Source organism: Coenobita brevimanus, chromosome 57 (genome assembly GCF_032717465.1).
Source record: "Coenobita brevimanus isolate Jiangsu-jjx chromosome 57, ASM3271746v2, whole genome shotgun sequence".
NCBI lineage: Eukaryota > Metazoa > Arthropoda > Malacostraca > Decapoda > Coenobitidae > Coenobita > Coenobita brevimanus.
This window is the reverse complement of record NC_137010.1, coordinates 35,709,679-35,730,853: the sequence shown is the minus strand read 5'-3', so window position 1 is coordinate 35,730,853 and position 21,175 is coordinate 35,709,679. Positions and strand designations below refer to the sequence as shown.

At 42.4% G+C, this 21,175-nt stretch overlaps 1 protein-coding gene across 1 annotated transcript in view; it reads left to right on the top strand.

The window, feature by feature from the left end:
- Positions 1 to 21,175, top strand: part of LOC145401959 (dystrophin, isoforms A/C/F/G/H-like) — an 817,498-nt gene that overhangs the window by 334,536 nt on the left and 461,787 nt on the right. The window contains exons 6-8 of the mRNA XM_080274064.1: positions 6,079 to 6,290; positions 10,238 to 10,392; positions 17,151 to 17,334. Of these exons, the coding sequence (XP_080130190.1) occupies positions 6,079 to 6,290; positions 10,238 to 10,392; positions 17,151 to 17,334 (551 nt within the window). The remainder of the gene's footprint in view (positions 1 to 6,078; positions 6,291 to 10,237; positions 10,393 to 17,150; positions 17,335 to 21,175) is intronic.

Genomic DNA, 21,175 nt, shown 5'->3' with positions numbered 1-21,175 from the left:
GGTGGTGGTGGTGGTAATCTTCCCTCACACACAGTAGACCAGTGGATTTTGGTAGATGAAGAGTAGATGAAATAGATGAATTGGAGAAAGTAGATGAGTGGAAGAGTGTGAATTGGGGAAAGTAGATACGGGTAGATGATTGGGGTAGAAAGCGCACCGTGGAAAGTAGCTGGTTTTAGCGCTAGAGAAGTAGTGAAAGTAGAAGAATTTGTTTTTATAGTAAAGGGTATGTATTTTTATTTTTATTTAATTTGACTGATTCTCTTTTATTTTTAAGGATTAATTTCTGTTTTCTGCTCATGTACTTTCTTGTTATTTTTATTTTTATTTTTTTTTTAGTTATGTTGTAGTAAAGTTATAGGATTTATTTTGATTCAGAAATACGTATGGTTTTTGTGAGATGATTTGGTTACGTTTGTAGTGTGTGTGTGTGTATGTGTGTGTGTGTGTGTGTGTGTGTGTGAAATATATAATCTGTGTTAAGAAATTTTCCAAGTGTGGGAGTGAGCGTGTTGTGTGAGCTAGTTTTAATATCTTTCCATGGCTCAATCTGAACTTTCCTCTCTCTCTCTCTCTCTCTCTCTCTCTCTCGTCCTTCATTTCTCTCCCCTTATTGTGTTTCCTCGTAAAATGAGTCATATCCTTATTTTTTCAGTCTTCTTCCTTTCCTTTTTTCCTTTTTCCCTCTTTTTTTCCCTGTGTCCTTCCATCCCTCCTTACACCTTTCCTGACTACCATTATCCTTTCCTTCCTTCTTTCCCTCCCTCTTTCTTCCTTTTCTCCCTCCCTCTTCTTCTCTCTGTCCTCTTCCTTCCTTTTCTCCCTCCTTTTTCTTCTCTCTTTCCTTTTTCTTATCTCTCCCTCACCCCTTGGCGCCCCACCCTTTCCCCGTTCCTCTTCCTCACTCTCACTTCCCTCTTACCTTTCGTTGTCCCTCCCTCTTTCCTCCTCTCTTCGCTGTCTCTTTCTTCCGTATTTCTTCCTCTCACCTCCAACTTTCATCGTTAACCGCCCCCCCCTTCTCTCTCTCTCTCTCTCTCTCTCTCTCTCTCTCTCTCTCTCTCTCTTCTTTCTCCCCTTCCCTCCCTCCCTCCTTCTCTGTTCCCTCCCTCCCTCCCTCCCTAATTGTCAATAAATAAGGGAGGGGTAGGGAGGCTGACTCAATTTTACAGTGTCCAATGAAGTGGCCATATGGAGAGAGAGAGAGAGAGAGAGAGAGAGAGAGAGAGAGAGAGAGAGAGAGAGAGAGAGAGAGAGAGATGGGGAAGAGAAGGAGGGAGATGGTGAGGGAAAAGGCCATGTAGAGAAGGAGAGATCCTGGGATTGAGGGAGGCATACTGAGGAGAAGGGAGATAGGGAGGGAATGAGGGAGGATAGAAAGGAAAGGAAGAAGATGAGGAGGGAGAGATATAGGAAAGAGGGGGCTTGGGTAAGGAGGGAGGAATGTAGGGAAGGAGTGACATTGGAACTGAGGGAGGCATGTTGGAAGGGAGAGAGAGAGGGGGGAGATAGGGAGGAAGTGAGGGATGCATAGGGAAGGAGAGAGATAGTCTTATAGGGAAGGAAAGAGATAGAGAGGCAGGTAGGCAATTAGAGGTGGAAGGAAAACGGTATATAGAAAGGAAGAGGGAAGGGAAGGAAGGAGGGATGTGGAGAAGGAGGGAGATATTTAGTGAAGGAACGAGATGTTGAAGGAGAGAAGGAAGAGTAGGAGGAAACAGAGGAAGAAAGAGGAAAAGGAGGAAGAGGGGGGCAGGGGAGGTGAAGGAAGCATAAAGAGAAGGGAAATGAAGGAAAGGAAGGAAAAGAGAGATGAAGGTTGGAGCGAAAAACGAAAGAAAAAATGAATGTGTTAAAGGAAAACTGAAAAATGTGAGCGAAGGATGAAGGAATGAAGATAGGGTGGAGGGAAGGAGTGAAGGAAAATAGCTATGGATGCTGAAGGAAGACGTAGGAGGGAAGGAAGGATGTAAGAAGCTGGAAGGGGTGAGCATAGGAGACAAGGAGTGAAGGAGAGGGAAGAGGAAACAGGAATTGACAAAAATAAAGGGGAGGGAAGAAAGAAGGAAGAGTGTGTGTGTGTGTGTGTGTGAGAGAGAGAGAGAGAGAGAGAGAGAGACCTTGAGTGGATGAAGAGATTATTGGGTTAGGGGAAAGAATATTAGAAAATGGAGGAAAATGCGATAAGGGCGACAAAGAAGAGGAAATAAAGGCGATAACGAATGGTGAGGGAAACAGAATAATTGAATGAAGTCGATGTTAAAGGATAAAGAAAGCCAGTTACACACACACACACACACACACACACACACACACACACACACACACACACACACACAAGGATGTATAGATGGGTATGTTCAGTGTTTGGAAAGTATGGGATTAAGTGGATAGAGAGAGAGAGGGAGAGAGAGAGGATGGGAGCTGGATGAGAAGGATAGATGGGTTAGTCGAGAGAATAGGCAGAAAAACGTACAAAAAATAAATAGATAATAATTGTACTAATATTTTCACTACGATGACTCCTAATTTCTAGTTCTTGCTGCTAACTCAATCTAACCCATCCACTTAGCTGAGAAAAATCGTCCTGAAGTGGCTAGACAAGTGACGTCCTCGTGCTGAAGGGGTGGATGGATAGTACCTAGGGGATGGGATGGAGGAGGTGGGTGGCTAGGAGCTGGGATGGTGGCTAGGCTTTACAAGTAGGCCTAGTGATTGAAAGGGGAGCTGGGAATAATTAAGTGCTTTGACCTATAACGAGAGGGAGGGAGAGAAGTGAGGGAGGGAGGGAGGAAAGAAGTGAGGGAGGGAGGGAAGGATGAAGCGAGGGAGGGAGGGAGGACAGAAGACGTGGGTGGAATGAATGAAGGAAAGAAGGTTGGAAGGAAGGGAGGGATGAATCGATGAAAGCATGAAAGGACGAGATGGAGGAAAGAAGGAAGGAGGGGAAGGATGCAAGAAAGAAAACGTGGATTGAATGAATGAAGTGAGGCAGAGGAATTGAGAGAGAGAGAGAGAGAGAGAGAGAGAGGATGAGTAGGATTGAAGGAGGTGGGAGGAGTGACTGATGGAATGGATGGATGAAATGAATGAATGAATGAATGAAAAAAAATAGTGGACAGATTGATGGAAAGAAGGACTGGAGGAAGGAGTGAGTGAAAGAGGATGGAAGGAAGGACAGCGAAAGAAGGAGTGGAGGAAAGGTTAGAAGGAAGGACTGAAGGATGAGAAAAGGCGAGATGAATGAAGGAAAGGCTGGATGGAAAGACTGAAAGAAGGAAGGGTGAAGGAATGAATCAAGAAAAGGATATATTGAAGGAAGGAAGGACTGAAGGAAAGGAAAAGATGGATGTAAGGAAGGAAAGAAAGGAGGGAGGGATGCAGAATTTATTAAAGAAAAACCATCAAAAAATCTTTAAATTAATTGAAGGAGAGGGAGAAGGAGGATGGAAGGAGGCTAGGGAAGAAGGAGGAATGAGTGAATTGATGGAAGGATGAAGGTATGTGATGTTAAGCAGAAGTATGAGAAAGGGGAAGGAATAAATGAAAAATAAGGAGAGAAAGAAAGAATGAAGGAGAGGGGACAAAAAAAAAAGATATAAGAAGCAAGAGATATATGAAAATTAGGAAAGAGGATAGGAAGGAAGGACAGAAGAAAAAAACAAAAGATAAGGAAGAAAGGAAAGGAAGAAAGGGATGGAGAATGGAAGGAATGTCAGTAGAAAAGGAAGGATTGGAAGAATGAAGGAAGGAGGAGGGGATGGGGAAAGGATTGAAAAGAAGCAGTATGGGTAAGACTGGTGCAATGTATGAGGAAGGGAAAAAGAGGAAAAAAGAAAAAGGAGGAAGAGAAATGGAGGAAGAAGACAGGGAGAGAGGAGAAGAGCAGAGACAAATGGGAAGAAAAAAAGGGATTATAAGAAGGCCATTTGAGAGAGAGAGAGAGAGAGAGAGAGAGAGAGAGAGAGTAGAACGAGGATGAAGGGAGGGGAAGAGAAGGGAAACCGGAAGAAGGATAGCAGAAGATCGTGGGAGGAATCAAAGGATAGGAAGGAGAGGAAAATGAACAGAAGTTAGGGAAAGGGGAAAAAATAGAGGATTATAGAAAGGAAAGAAACAAAAAAAGAGGGAAGGTGAAGGAAGGCGGAGGGAGTGAGGGCAAGAAATGAAGGAAGGCATTTTTATAGAGAATTTACCTTAGTCCTGGTAAGAAAAAAAAAAAAATATTGTAGATTTTTATTCACATTTCTAAATAGGTGACTACCATTATCACATTTCACCATGATCCTCCCATCTTCGAGCTTTGATAAAGGGAAGAGAAGGTAAATATAAGAGCTTAAAAGGAAAAAGGAATTACTTTAACTAAGAGTCAACAGTTTCACGCTTTTGTCGGTAGAAGTTTTCTCAAATCTTGATAGTGAATCTACCATTAGTTTTTTCAACTACACATTCTGAAAAGTTACACGCAATCTGATAAACAATTTTTGTTTACCTGTCGTCACGATTATTATGCATACTAAACCTCAATATTTTCTTAGGTGCTATTTATGTATCTTTTCGTTTTGACACAGTTTGCATAAAGTATAACATGCTACATGCAAAAATTATCTAAGGTATGTTGTCTGGCAGCTTCCCAAAATCATAGGAATCCGACTCTAAATGACCCATTCTCCCTTCCCCGACACAAACACACATCAAAATCATACACCAAAATCCCGGATGGCCCTGTGCTGTAGATAGCTTAGGTGAATGGTTGACTAGCGTAGTATTGAACAGACACCCTTACAATTTTGCTCCAGAGAAAACCTGAGATAGAAGAAAATGGGACCTAAATTAGCTCAGGGTAAACAATTGAAAATGAGTTACATCACGCATGGAAAGATGCCCGAGAAATTTGTGTCTAACATTACTAGCCGGAATTTAATGTTTATAGTAGGCTGTTTACATCAGTGTTTAGTAGTGTGTTAACAAGAGACGCTTAGGTAGGACTAATAAAACTTGAGTGCAGTGTGTTGATGGGGATGGTGTTTGCTGTGAGTGGCGGGAAGAGTGTTGCATCCTCTCTGTGTGTTCTGTTCGAATATTATTTTCTACATTAATGCTGTTCTTGCAGGTTTTTAGTATTTCTGTGTTAACCAAATCCTGTTTTATCTTCAACTGTATCCTTTTATTCCCGCAACCTACCCGTATTTTCCTGGCGCATTATACATGACTCATCACGTTTAAAATTTTTCCTCCGTTTCTCGCTTATTATATATATATATATATATATATATATATATATATATATATATATATATATATATATATATATCTATAGCGGTGTGATATATCTCATTTACAATAAATGATTATTGATGTTTCACAACATTTTTTAGCTTATTGTCCTGCTGCCACTTGAAGCTCAGAGTCATCAGTTTGAGACATTTTTTAATCTCCATAATCAGCAACTTTTCTCTAATGTTACAGTTGCACTCAGAAAAAGAAAGGGAGCATTGCCATAGACTTAGAAACCTTTTTATTTAAGAAAATAATCACAGTCTCAGACTTGACGAACACTGCGACCCAGCATACAGGTATAAATAGTTGCTGGTATTTTTATATTCCGCCTGATTAACAGTATCACCTTTCGCTCCAAACACGTCAGTCATTGTTGGTGATGTTTATGGTATAGGAAAATAACCACTCCTATGATATATATATATATATATATATATATATATATATATATATATATATATATATATATATTCTGTGGGTTTTGTTTTCTCTTTTTATGTAAAAAAAAAAAAAAAATCCTCTTGGTGACGTGATCACAACACCCCGGTCGCCTACAGGAGATCGAATCCATGGGCATGGCCGGATCGTCACAAGAGGTGTGGCATTGTAACTACTTATTTGCTTTTTTTTTTTTTTTTTTTACTCAGTTCTTGTTGGTATTTTCAGTGTATTTGTATAATCACTAAACAAGACCTCCTTTCCTCACTGTAAGTGTCGTCCTTAGCGAACACTTATTTTTTGTTCAGTATTTTTTTTTTCTTTTGTGTGTATTGACCAGTGCCTCCCCTGTTCTTACAGTGTCCAAACTCCGTGAGCACTGGGATGAGACCAACAGTGTGGTGCTGGCGCGCAAGACGCAGCTGGACGCCATGTACAGCGACACCCACAAGTTTGAGGCCAAGCGTATGGAGCTGGAGGCCTGGCTTAACAGGATGGAGGTCAGGCTGGAGAGGATGGCACCGGTGGCAAGAACAGCTGACATACTGGACCAGCAGATCAGGGAGCAGAAGGTGGGTGGATAGGGGACTGAGAAGCATGGATAGGGGAGAAGGGAATAATGTGATGGAGTAGAAAGTTAGTGGATAGGGATTAAATAATAGGGGATGGGAAACTATTGGTAAACTTGAAGACTGTAGATGAGGGAGGAGAATGTTACAGGATAGGGATTTAGGAACAGGGAATGAAATGAACGTCTTTTTGTGTGTATGGCGATAAGAGTATGACTGGCGCATCTCACTAGCCAGAGTGGATTGAAGGATAGAATATAGGTTAGTCGTTATATTAGATATTATAGTAGGTAAAAGTAATAGTAAGAGAGAACATGGCTGAAAGAAGGGGATGTTAGGATAGTGTGACAAGATGGAGGTAAGGATAAAGAGAACAGATGTATTGATAGGGCTGAAGAGTATAGACTTATGGTGCACAGTTACTGGATAGAATTGGACGCATAGGGAATGAAGAAATCTTGGAGGGACTAAAGAGGGTACACTGAGGACCAAGAAGGTAGTGGAAGGAATGCACGGATAGGGGCTGGAGAGAGTGTTCATGCTGCTACGGTGGATGAGAGTATGAATGATAGTAGTTGGAGAGGATGGAAAGGAAGCGAAAGGTTAGTACGAGAGGCTAGGGGGAAAGGTGATTTTTTTTTTTTTTTTTTTTATGCGAGGAAGAAGGAACCAAAGGCCATGAGCCCGCAGTAACAGTTCCCTCCAAGAGAAAAACAAAATACAATAGAGAGCCAAATTCAAGATCCGATCATTTTGAGATGCCTGGACACACTGCGTTTGAAAGACTGGAGATCATAGGCAGGAGGAAATACAGACAGAGGGAGACAGTTCCAGAGCTGACCTGTTGCATGAATGAAAGACTGGGAGTAACGGTTAACTCTTGCATTAGAGAGTTGGACAGAAAAGGGATGAGAGTTTGCTGCCAGACGGGTGCTACGCGCCCGTCGTAGAGGTGGAGGAATGCAAGCAGACAGTTCAGAGGAGCAGTGACCATTAAAGTAGCGATAGAAAAGAGATAAAGATGCAACAGTGCGGCGAAGAGACAGAGGTTGAAGGGAGTCAGTAAGAGGAGGAGAGTTAATGAGACGAAAAGCCTTTGACTCCACCCTATTGAGAAGAGCTGTATGTGGGGAGCCTCCCCACACATGAGAGTTGTACTCCACACAGGGGCGGATAAAACCCCTGTATAGAGTCAACAATTGTGCAGGGGAAAAAGAGAAGAGCAGAGTCGGCTTAGCACACCCAATCTCTTGGAAGCAGATTTTACAAGAGATGCAATATGATCTTTCCAAGATAAGTCCCGAGTAAATGAAACCCCAAGCATGTTCAAGGATGATGCAGGATTAAGCTGAATATTATTAAACATTAGTGGGTATACCTGTGGAAGATTTTGTCGGGTTGATAGGTGTAAGAACTGAGTCTTAGAAGCATTAAAGACAACCATATTATTTTTACCCCAGTCAGAGATATGAGCCAAGTCAGACATTAGGTGTGCCATAGCCTCATCCCTTGTTTCTTGAAGTAACTGTTGAGATGGGCGTTGCGGGAACCGAATGGAAAGGTGAAGGGTGGTGTCATCAGCGTATGAGTGGATAGAGTTAGATGTACAGCTTAGAAGATCATTGATGAATAAAAGGAAGAGAGTTGGTGATAGGACAGAGCCCTGAGGAACACCACTGTTGATAGATCTAGGAGAAGAACGATGGCCGTCTACGACAGCAGCTATAGAACGACCAGAAAGGAAGCTAGCGATGAAGGTACAGATAGAAGGATAGAAACCGTAGGAGGGCAGTTTGGAAATTAAAGATTTATTCCAGACTCGATCGAAAGCCTTTGAGATGTCAAGTGCAATGGCAAAGCTTTCGCTTAAAGTCCCGAAAGGAGGATGACCAGGAGTCTGAAAGGTAGGTGAGAAGATCGCCAGTGGAGCGTCCCTGATGGAACCCATACTGACGATCGGAAAGAAGGTTGTGATAGGAAAGATGCCTTAAATTTTTTTATAAAGAACTGACTCGAAAACTTTTGAAATACAGGACGTTAAAGCAATTGGACGATAGTTGGAGGGTTGGGAGTGGTCACCCTTCTTTGGGACTGGCTGAATGAGAGCAAACTTCCAGCAAGAAGGAAAGGTACAAGTTGACAGACAAAGGCGAAATAGTTTGCCTAGGCAGGGTGTAAGCACAGAAGCACAGTTTTTGAGAACAACAGGAGGGACCCCATCAGGCCCATATGCCTTATTAGTACTGAGGCCAGTAATGGCAGAAAATACATCAACTGAAGAAATTTTAATGTCAGCCATGAGAAGTCAGAGGGGGAAGTGATGGAGGAACAGCACCGGAATCGTCTAAGGTGGAATTGGAGGAGAAAGTCTGTGCGAAGAGATCTGCTTTATCAGTAGAAGAAATAGCTACAGAACCATCAGAGTAGAAAAGGAGGGAAGGATGATGAGGTAAAGTTGTTAGAAAGATTTTGGCAAGGTGCCAGAAGGAGCGGGAAGAATTCGAGTTGGAGAGTTGAGAGCATTTAGTATGGATGAAATTATTTTTAGTAGAGCGAAGAACAGACTTAGCACGATTCCGGGCAGAAACGTAAAGATTATGTGATTCAGGGGTGGGTTGGCTCCGGTACCTTTTGTAGGCCTTCTCCTTGTTGCGGACAGCATTAGAACAAGCGTGATTAAACCAAGGCTTTCTTGCGTTAGTCAAAGGATATGAGAAAGGAATGTATGCTTCCATGCCCGAGAGAATAACCTCCGTAATGCGCAAGGCACACTCAGATGGCTCACGGCCATGGAAGCAATAATCATTCCAGGGAAAATCAAAGAAGTACTGCCTGAGGGCCTCCCAGTCCGCAGCTCCAAAATGCCAGAGACGACGTTTCCCTGGAGGGTCCGCAGGCCGTACTGGAGCGATAGGACAGGTTAAGGTAATAAGGCTGTGATCGGAGGAGCCCAACGGAGAGAAAAGATTAACAGAGTAAGCTGAAGGATTAGTTGTGAGGAAGAGGTCAAGTATGTTGGAGCTCTCTCCAAGGCGGTCAGGGATACGGGTAGGGTGCTGTACAAGCTGCTCTAGGTCATTAAGGATAGAAAAGATGTAGGCTTGTTCACCAGGTGGATTGAAGGACAGTTGTTTGAGACACTAGTAAATAAGAGGCTGACTGATACAAGCTTGAGAAGTAATGATGAAAAAGATTTAAAGAAGAGGTGAATGGATGACCAGACTAAATGGATACCAAGATAAGAGAGGACGCTACCAGTGGATAGTACTGCATACATCCTCGACCGGCGGATTGGGGAGGGAAAGGTTGTTAGTGGTTAGGGATGGAGGGATAGTCGTATTTATATTTTCTTCACGTCATTAACTTCTCCAACCATCTGTCAGCCCTTGTAATGATCCCTAAACCTCTTCATTATGGTGTCATCTTTTATATTTTATTCTTGCTACCATCAGACCGTTTTCTTTAGCTTTAGGGGGATTTTTTTAAACGGGGGGGCATTAGCTTTCATTCATTCTTCCATAGTGCTAGAGCTCCCCAAAGCTGAGAAACGTTGTCTAGTGGTAGTAAGTATACTGTATATGTATGAAATGTAGTTCTAATTAATCTTCATGCCCATAATCAACTAGAAAAATCTGTACTAATTCTGAACCTCTCTGTTCTCGTTTATAATCATCAAGTGAAGAAATAAGCAGCATGGTAGGAAATCTGTGTCTCTGCATTAGGTCATTCTTTCCATGGGAGTAGGTCACAGTTACATCGCTATATTGGTTAAAGTAAATAAGTAAATAAGTAAGTAAATAAAGAAATAAACCTATCCATGGGTCGTTGTAATTGTGACCTGTTTGGGTGTCACTTTTTAGAGGTGCGTGGGGGTACTGTAATCACCACATCTGCTACTCTTCATCTCTGTCACTTTCCACTCTATCTTGCGTCTCTTCTCTTCAATACAGGGCTTCCACGCTGAGATCCACCAGTACAAGCACCAGGTGGAGCTGTTCAACCAGATGACCCAGCGTCTGATTGCCATATACCAGCACGATGACACACGCCGCCTCAAGAAAGTCACGGAGACCATCAACCTGCGATACACCAGCCTCAACACCAGGTGGGAAGAGAGAGGAATGGAGTGTGTTGGTGATAGAAGGGACGGCAGTGGTGGAGATTGGTGTGTGTGTGTGTGTGTGTTAACAGTTGCTCATCTTATCCAGCTGAAAGAAAAACACAACAGCCCGATTTTGGAAACGCGTAGCTCACAGATGCTTAACCCATTCAGTACGCATGTAGGCGAAACAGGGCAAGACAGAGCTAGTAATATGTATCGGTTCCTGCACCATTCATTCATTCGCGAGTCAGAATTTCCAGGGGTTGTAGAAATTTTCACAACAAATCCCTTTTCAACATTCTATGAAGAAGTAATCGCTATCTTTCGCTTTTTTTTTTTTTTTTTTTTTTTCCGCACTACTGGGAGAGGAAAGTCGAATTAACTAAATATTTCTATCAGTAAGATTAAGCAGTGTCAAAATATTACGAATTGTAGGAAGTGATTGTAGAGAGCTGTGGCTAGAAATGATTTAATATTTGGGCCTGAAGACTGACAGGTATAAAACAGACGGGGAACTGAAACCATAGCCAACTAGATAATTTAGGATTTCAAATTTGGACTTGGTTGAAAAAAAAAAAAAAAATAGGAAGGTGCATGTTACGTTCCTTAACGAGGAGATAGGTGTATGGGGGGGAGGGGGGAAAGTAGAATATCAGGAAATACTGTTGGTTGTGGCTGAGACGACTAATAACATATATTTGCCTTAGCAGTAGGTCAGAGAGAGAGAGAAGGGGGCGTAAATAATGTAGAAGAGAATATGGAGATGAAAAGACAGATGAATGAAAAGGGAAGAAATAGGACGAGGATAGGCAAGGATGAAGAGAAAAATATTGATTAGAGAGGGGGAATGAGATAGGTTGGATTGGGTTGGAAGACAGGGAGGAAGTAGGGAGAAAAGAAAATGCAAACGAGACAATGAAAGTGAGATAAAACAGGAAAAAGAGGTTGTGTGACTAGAGAATATGGAGAAGAGTGGTAGGGAGGGAGAATTTGAAGGATAATTGACTGATTGATTATACAGATTATTTACCTATTTCAATCCTGATCCAGTCAGTTTTGTATTATTTAGTTATTTCAAGACTATTTTATTGACTTGAGAGACAGCTTAGTGAAGGGATTATGGTGGCATGATGAGGAAATGTGTTGTTAGCAACGTATAATTTCGTGTAGGAAGGAGAGAATGTGGTATTGCGTGGGATCCCCTGAAGGACAGTTTTCTATGGTGCAGAGGGTAACCATTTTCTTTTCCAGCTTTAGGCAGTAACTTTAGAAAATGTCCACTTTCTTCACATCCCCTCTTTAGCTGCACTTTGCCACTATCAGTTTCTGTTCATCCTTCAGTGACGTTGTTTCCCCGAACGAAGAGACAAATAGATAGACTGATAGGTAGACAGAGGGAGACAGATCAGGCCTAGTCGAGAATGGAATAGTATACATATTTTTCACAGGTCATTTCAGTTGGATTTAATACTGTACCACATTAGTGCTGTGAAGAATGTTAAGATTCACAGTGAAAGTAGATAATGTGATCCTGGAGTTATCATGTTATCAGTGGCTCATACACTGCTTTTCGGATTTTCATTGTCCTCAGTGTAGGTTGGTGTTATTCATATTACTTTCCACTGTTTTATTCCGTTACTTATTTTTTTATCTCAGTCACTCAATTTAGTGTTATCTCTTACACCTACTCCTCTGTCCCAGTCTCTCTCAATATCACTTCTTTCTCTGTCACTAATTTTCCTCCTATCTCATTCTCTCACGCAGTCCTCTATCCCATTCTTCACTTATCTTTATAATTCTCCTAAGTTGCTTTTACCATTCTCTTGCAGTTTTCCATTTTGCGAATTTATCTATCTATCTATTGCCAGACTCCTCAATCCCGTTTGGGGTGGCCACAAACAAATCGCCTCCAAGTCGCCCTGTCCCCCGCCATTTCACTGCCCTGCTCCCAACTCACACCCCCCTCTCTCATATACCTCTCCACCCCATCCCTCCATCTCATCCTCGGCCTCCCCCTCCCTCTTCCCCCCTCCACCTCACTCACATACACTCTCTTCGTCAGTCTTTCACCCTCCATCCTCTCCACATGGCCAAACCACCTCAGTGTGTTCCTCATAACGTTCCCTGTCACATCCACATCAACACCACAACGTTCCTTTATATCCTCATTCGTCAGCCTATCTCTCCATGTGACTCCACAGGCTCCTCTTAAATAACTCATTTCCACTGCTCTCACTCTTGACTTATGTCCTTCCAACAGCGTCCAAGCTTCACTTCCGTACGTCAGAGTTGGTATCACAATACTGTCATGTAGTAACTTTTTCACTTCCTTGCTCACTTCCCTGTTTCTAATATAATTTGAAACGTAAATTCTTCTAAGCTGATTCTTTCACATAATATTTTTGGCGTCTCATTCTCTTAGTATCCTGTCTGTCTTTCTCTCATTTTCTCACACCATAGTGCTCATTTTTCTATCATTTTCAGTTATCTTCTTTTTCACACTTCATTCCTGCGTTTGGTTTACAGTTTACATCATCTTTCATTTCCATCTCGCCTTTGGAGGAGAGGGAGAGAGAGAGAGAGAGAGTGTGTAACTGCGTTTTCCTTTACCCTGATGTACGCACAAAGAATAATTATGTTAGATGCGTGAGAGAGAGAGAGAGAGAGAGAGAGGGGGGGGGAGGGCGGTAGGTCACGACTCCCATAAAGCCAGGTAACGAATGGACAGGTAAGGTCAAAAGTCGGTATGCTGTATAGATCTTTACTAATAAAGGTGTCCGTGGAGATGGAGTGAGAGGATGAGGTAATCAGAGAACGAGGTGGAGATATAAAAGCTGTGACTATCGTTAATGGCAATGCAACTGACTAACTACCAATAGACCGGAGTGGAGAAGGTTGTTAGAGGCCTTTATTGTGATGATGATGATGATGATGATAATGTTGATTGATGGATGATGATGGTGATAATGATTGATAGATGATGATGATGATGGTGGTGGTAGTGATAATGATTGATGGATGATGATGATGGTGGTGATAATGATTGATGGATGATGATGATGGTGGTGATTATGACAGATGGATGTTGATGATGGTGATGATAATGACTGATGGATGATGATGATGGTGGTGATAATGATTGATGGATGATGATGATGGTGGTGGTGATAATGATTGATGGGTGATGATGATTGATGGGTGATGATGATGGTGGTGATGATGATTGATGGATGATGATGGTGATGATTATGATTGATGGGTGATGATGGTGGTGATGATGATGATGATGATGGATTGATGGATGATGATGATGATGATGGTAATAATGATTGATGGATGATGATGGTGATGATGATGATTGAGTTTTTTTGTCCCTTTCTTTTGTGTGCTTATCTCATCCTCTCATTCCATCTCTGAGCCTAATTCTTCCAGTCAAGCTTCTTTTGCATTCTTTCTCCAGGTAGCAGCGTACTATGTCTCCCTCATTTTCTCACTCTATCTCTTTGAACAGTCATTTCCATTGTCATGCTCCTTTATGCAGTATCTCCAAGGAAAAACCTACCTAGCCAAATCTTCGCGTAAGCAACAATTTACTCTCTGCCTTCCTCATCCTCACACTCCATCTCTGTGCAGTTGTTCTTTTTGTCCAACCCTTTATGCACTCTGTCTAAGCAACAATTTTCTCTCTCTTCCTTGTTCATCCTCACACTCCATCTCTGTGCAGTCTTTCTCCCAGTGTACCGCTGTATGCACTCTCTCCAAGAAACAGTTTACACTCTGCCTTCCTCATCCTCACACACCATCTCTGTGCAGTCTCTCTTCCTGTCTACCCCTTTATGCACTTTCTCTAAGCAACAGTTTACACTCTGCCTTCCTCATCCTCACACTCCATCTCTGTGCAGTTATTCTCCTAGTCCAGCCTTTTATGCACACACTCTAAGCAACAATTTTCTCTCTCTTCCTTGCTCATCCTCACACTCCGTCTCTGTGCAGTCTTTCTTCCAGTCTACCCCTTTATGCGCTCGCCCTAAGCAACAAAATTTACACTCTGTCTTCCTCATCCTTACACTCCATCTCTGTGCAGTCTTTCTCCTAGTCCACCCCTTAATGCACTCTCTGTAAACAACAATTTACACTCTGCCTTCCTCATCCTCACACTCCATCTCTGTGCACTTATTCTCCCAGTCCATCCCTTTTTGTACCCCGTCTCCAAGCCACACTTTACTCTCTCGCTTTTACTATCCCGTCTCAGTGCTCCTTCACCCAATCCACTTCATTATCCCACACTGTCTTCCTGCCGCAATTTGTCTTCTCTGCGTCAGTCTCACCCTTCACCTTTGAGCAGCCATCCATCTTGTCTGCTTGAGCCTCGTACTCTGCATAGCTTAGTCCATCATCCAAGCAGAGTGTAACCCCATCAGTTCGGTGACGTGTTAATTATGTCATTCTTGCTGTCAGGGGGCTATTTTATTCCTCTTTGGAGACAGTTTTCAGAATTTAGGAGATGGTTCGAGGCTTAATTTACTCCTTTACTACTAGAGATCCTAAGTTAAATAAAATCGTATGTTCGTGCCTTTATTACACTGAAAAGAGTCATAGTACGGAAGGGGTTAGTTTTAGTCCATCTCGTCCTCGCAGTCCATCTCTGAGCAGCTGTCGGTAATTTTTGCACATCTTACCTGTGTGTGTGTGTGTGTGTGTGTGTGTGTGTGTGTGTGTGTGTGTGTGTGTGTGTGTGTGTGTGTGTGTGTATCTTCACTTAATCCTCACGTTACATCAAGATATCATGTTACCATCACTTCCTCACGCTCCATCTCCAAGTATGGGTTTATTCCATCCTGTTCCAGCACTTTACGACTCATATCCACACCTATCAGTTATCCCTTCTTATAGCAGCTCTCCACTCACCTGCCTCACCTGTCTACCTCACCTTCAATCATCATTCACTCCATTATCCTCATCTTCCGTGTCTGAGTTCTTTCTTCCTTGATATACAACGTTTACTCATGTGAGTCTTTTCGCGTATATACCTGATCTGTCTCCTTATAACACAGACATTAGGCACCAACACAGCGAGGTGGGACGAACAGAGGAAGGTGGGGGTCAGGTCACTGTACTTTGGAATGGGAGGGGTTTAGAAAGAGTGAGGTTTATTGTGTGTGTGTGTGTGTGTGTGTGTGTGTGTGTGTGTGTGTGTGTGTGTGTGTGTGTGTGTGTGTGTGTGTGTGTGTATGTTCTCTCACAATGGTAATTTGAATCAGATAGGACCTCTTGATAAGTTTTTCCTGGGAGCGCGCATATATATAACCATGAAAATCTAGAATTAGAACATAAGAGGAAAGGATAGTGCAGTAGACTTGTTAGCGCCAGTCAGCTCCTAAAAGAGTAAAGAATGAGATATATAAGGGGTGCATTAGTGACAGTAAAAGTCCAGAGCATAATATCAGTGTTCGCTCAGTACCTCAACGAATGTAAAAACAGTAGCTTTAGTTAATCTAGAAAGTAGCTCATCCCTCCTACTTTTTACCGTCTTCTGTACTCACGCGCATATTCAGGATGCGGTGTACTGAGGTGCTGTACACAACTAACAAGGCTCGGGCAGGAGTTCAGAGAAAAACTGAGTTCAGACACTGAGTTAGCTCAATAAAAGTGACGGTGTATACATAATTCCTCTTGGGTGCTGCGGCAAGGTGTGGGTGTACTGACGGGGTGTGTATTATTGCTCGTGGGTATTGAGACAGGGTGTGAATTTACTGTACAGTACGTAAGGAAGGTATTGCGAAATATCGAACCAAAAGTACCAGAACACCGATATGTGTGCGTGGCGTATAGTTTTCATGAAGAACGCACGTGTACCTCAGCCAAATCAGTACAGCCATTTCAAGGATTGTAAAAGTGAACGTGACAGATTTGAAAGAAAGTACCTTAAAGCAGTAACAGTACACCTTAAAGCAGTAACAGTACATAATACAAACATCCTTAGGTGAGAAAAGGAGGCCATGATGATGATGATGATGATAAGCACAGTACTACAGAATAATGTTATATTAAACACAGTGCCTCTTAGTGTAATCCTGTTATCCATTATAAGCTATGAGAATTTAAGGTTTCTCTCTCTCTCTCTCTCTCTCTCTCACACACACTCTCACACACACACACACACACACACACACACACACACACACACACACACACACACACACACACATTTTCCCTATTCCCGTTTTCAGACTCCATCTCCAGTCAACTACTAACCCCCATTCTCGTTCCGTTATTCGTATTCCCCTGTCCATTCGTCGCATTCAGTCTCAAACCAACCAGTAACTCCTGTTCTCCCTCTCTTATTCATTTTTTCCAATTTTCAATGCACGTAATCCAACCCATGCCAGCCACGAACCTCCATTCTCACCCTCATTCACTCTTCCTCACTCCAGTCCTTGTACTTATTCTCCAGCCAGCCAGGAACCACGCAACTCACTCTGATGTTCATTTTGTTCGAAGCATATGATTCGCTCTTGAGTTCATTTGGTTCGAAGCACCTAACTCGCTCTGGTGGTCATTTTGTTCGAAACATATAACTTCCTTTCGTGTTCTTTTTCTACGAAGCACATAACTCGCTGTGGTGTTCATTTTCTACCAGCCAGGTAACTCGCTCTGGTGTTCATGTTGTTCGAAGCACATGACTCGCTCTTGTGTTCATGTTTTCCCCCCATGTAATCCGTCTCCAGCCTACACTAACCCACATTCTCTCCCTCTCGCAGCATCGTGACGCGTGGCAAGGAACTCCACGCGGCCATGAACTCTCTGCACAGCTTCGACAAGGCCCTGGACAAGTTCCTATCGTGGCTGAGTGAGGCGGAGTCAGGCAGCGACCTACTGGAGGGTGAGGTGGACAAACTACCCCCCAGACACCCCCTCCCTCGCGCACCCCAGGCTCATCTTAAGGTAAGTTTTAGTCCCGGTGTTCTTTTATTAAGTTTTTAGAGTATGAGGAATGTTTTGTATCGTACGGAATGTTCGATTATCTAGAATATTGTGTTACCCGGAGTTTGGAGGTTTTGGCTACACCAGGCTAAGGAAAGCTTGGCTTGTTCGTGTTGGAGAGAACATTGACATAAACCTTCAGTGCCCTTAGGTATCATACAGCATCGATTTCACAGGATGTTCTCCCATGGCCTCTCTCCGCCCTCCACCATATTTCCAGCTCATCCCACCCACGTCTTGGTACCCCACTCCCATTTCCTCACCCCTCTGATTTTTCTACTTTTTGAGATTGTCGTGAAATACATTTTTGCCATTCAAATCGCTAATCCTACAAAACCCATTTTCACTATGTATAATATCCTGCCCCAGCCTCACACCGCCACCAACATTTCAGCCCATTCCACCCATTCCTTTGCTCAACATGCCCATTTCTTTAACTTTACATCCTTACAACGGCATCATGGTAACGTAGGCCTCACCGTCTGCAAACTAACCTTTTTCATTATACTGGTTATTGGATTATACAAAATATTTAGTTTCACAGGATTTTCTGTTGTTCAGCGGTTGATTAGCCAGAATTTTTAGACTGAACGGAATTTTCTTTCGTTTACAGTGTTCCGATTTACGAATTTTCTGTTACGCATTCTTTTATTGTGTGGAGTATTATTCAAAACATTCCATTATTCGTAGTGTTCGATTATAAGGAATTTTGTAATACTTCTTTTTATTGGGGGAGGGGGGCTGGGAACTAAAAAAAAGAAAAAGAAAAAAAAAAAAGAAAAACGAGACCTGAACGTATAATGTGGGTTGCATGCCATTCCCTGCGTGAATAGTTAAGTACCGTCCTTGCCACATACACCTGATAATATTGCACAAGTTGATGCTGCAAATTTGTGGCTGTATAAAAGAAAACGACAGTAAATTGGAAGCTTACTGATGGATAGTGTTAAGACAGAAGCCACTTAGTAAAGATTTATTTATTTATTTTATTTATTTTTTGGTTTATCATATGTGGCTCTCGTTTCGTTTTCTGTCGTGTAAGTTTAAATTATAATCGTAATTGCTATAATCTCTTCAAACATTGAAGGGGGGTAGAAGGAAGACGTTGATGTTAATGAAAGCGAAGGGAAAAGAAGGAATGAATAGGGAAAGGCAGAAAGTGAGGGATTGTGAAAGAAAATGGGTCCGGATAATGATGGTGGTCGAAGGAGGAAAATGAGGATAAAAATGAGGATTGAGCGATGGTGATGGTGGGAAGGTGTTGTGATGAAGATGGAAATGATTAGTGGTGATGGAGGGAGGGAGAGAGAGAGGTGATAGTCAAGAAGAAATGGAAATGAGGGTTAAGGTGTTGTAATGAAAATGGGAGAAGGATGGTGGAGGACGTGAAGGTAAGAAGAGAAGTGATAAAGTTGTGGAAAATGAAGGTATTGGTGGTCATGGAAACAAGGGAAAACACGATAAGAATTGAGATAATGATAATAGGAATAAAAACAGTGTGTATGAAGATGATAATTAGGGATCTGGATATAAATATGGGAGAAGGAGAGAGGGAGGGAAGAAGTTAATGGAAATGAAGAGCAATAAAGAGGGAAAATATGAGGAGAAAACGAAAGGAGGAGGGGAAGGAAGTAAATAAAAACGAAGAGGAAGGGAGGGAAACAAGGAAGTGGGGCATATGAAGGGAAGAATTATGAAGTTGATGAAGACATGAAGAAAGGAAGAAGCAAAACATAGATGATACGGCAGAGGGAAAAAGAATATTATTTGTGTGACATTTTTATCTTTTCTCAGGAATACTTCAGTTTTTTTTTTTTAATACATTTTCATCGTAGAATTTGGGAAGGAGGTATGAAAACGTGCTGCAATTAAAAGATATTATTATTATTATTATTATTATTATTATTATTATTATTATTATTATTATTATCTGGACCTCCTTTCCCACCGAAGGGCAGGGTGAGGAGTAGCAGTGTCCAGACAGCACAAACTTGCCCAATCCAAATAGGCCACGCATTCATTCACTCATCATTCAAGCCCCCGAAATACTGGCTCTACCGGATACGCCAAAAACATATTATTATTATTATTATTATTATTATTATTATTATTATTATTTATTATTGTTATTATTATTATTATTATTATTATTATTCCCTCGTCCATTAATTATTCCCATCTCCCCTTTCACATGTCTCTTCTTATCCATCTCCCTCACATTATCATTCCTTCCTTCCCTCTCCCCTCGTTCTTTCTCCTCTCCCCTTCTCTTCTTCAGTCCTCATCAACACCTCTCACTTCATTTCTCTTTTTATCCTTTCGTAATTGGTTTATTCCTGGCTTTTGCTTAACTCCAATCTCTCTCTCTCTCTCTCTCTCTCTCTCTCTCTCTCTCTCTCTCTCTCTCCTTCCTTCCTTCCTCCCTCTTTCATTACCTCTTTTCCATCTTCCTTTCCTCTTTCCTGACGTCCTATCCTTCCTCCCTCCGTCCCTTCCTTTTTCTCTGTCTCATCATCCTTCCATCTCCCTACTTCTTCCCTTTCAGTCTTCCTCCTTCCCTCCCTCCCTCCCTCCACCACCTGCCTCACACAACATTACCTCCAAAGTTTTGAAGAGGTCTAAAAAACACAGAAACAAAATGGCAGAGAGAGGAGGAGGGGGGAGGAAAGAGGCAGAGAAGTTGGAGGAAGGGAGGAAAAAGTTGAGGAAGAGAAGGAAGTGGGAGGAACGGGAGAAAGACGGAAAAGAAAAGGGAAAGAAGAGGGAAAAGAGGAAGATGGGAGGAAAAATAGAATAAGAGAGAAGGACAAGAAAAGTAGGAAGAGAGAAAGGAAAAAGAGTAAGAAAAAATATGAAGAATGATAGAGAGAGATTAGACGGAAGAAGAGAGGTAGGAAGAGAGGACGAGAGGGAGTTGAGAATGTGCTGTTCAAATGACGGAGACAGACAGACAGACAGACAGAAAGACAAGCAAAGAGGGAGATAGAAGGATAGAAGTATGTAGGCAGACAGACAAACAGGCTATCAGAGAGTTAGGTAAGAGGAGAAGGGGGCAGACAGAAAGGTAGGCGGACAGGCAGGCAGGCACCCGGGATATCAGGCAGGATGTGGGAGAGGCAGACAGGAGGGAAGGGAGGGAAGCAGGGAGGGAGGGAGAGAGGGAGGCGAGGTGGGAGGGAAGCAGGAAAGTTGTGGGAGTGGAAGAGAGGAAATGAGGTATTGGTGAGGAGAGAGAGAGAGAGAAGGGGGGGGGGAAAGAAATTTTTAATATCTCATTGATCTGTACCAGTGTACACTCTCTCTCTCTCTCTCTCTCGTCCCCTCACTCCCCTCTCTCTACATTCTCTTTAAGGGCTACTTTTAGCCTTTCCCCTTCCTTTATTTGTTATTTGACCCATTTTTCCTCTCTCTCTCTCTCTCTCTCTCTCTCTCTCTCTCTCTCTCTCTCTCTCCTCGTCATCACTCCATCTCTCCTTCTCCCTCTCCTTCCTCTGTCATTCCCTCTCTTTCCTTCTTAGTTCCCATCCTTCTTATTCTCTTGCCTTCATTTCTCTTTTTGTCAGTCATTTTTTCTTCACTTATTTTGTCTGTCTTTCCTCCTCCTCCTCCTCCTCCTCCTCCTCCTTTTACTGTCTCTCTCCCTTTCCCCTCTCCTCATCGCTCATACTTCTTTCTCCTTATCGACATTATCAGTTTGCTCTCTCTCTCTCTCTCTCTCTCTCTCTCTGTTCACCCTCTTGCTTATCCTTTTTTCTCGTATTTCTCATAGTTATTTCTCTCTCTCTCTCTCTCTCTCTCTCTC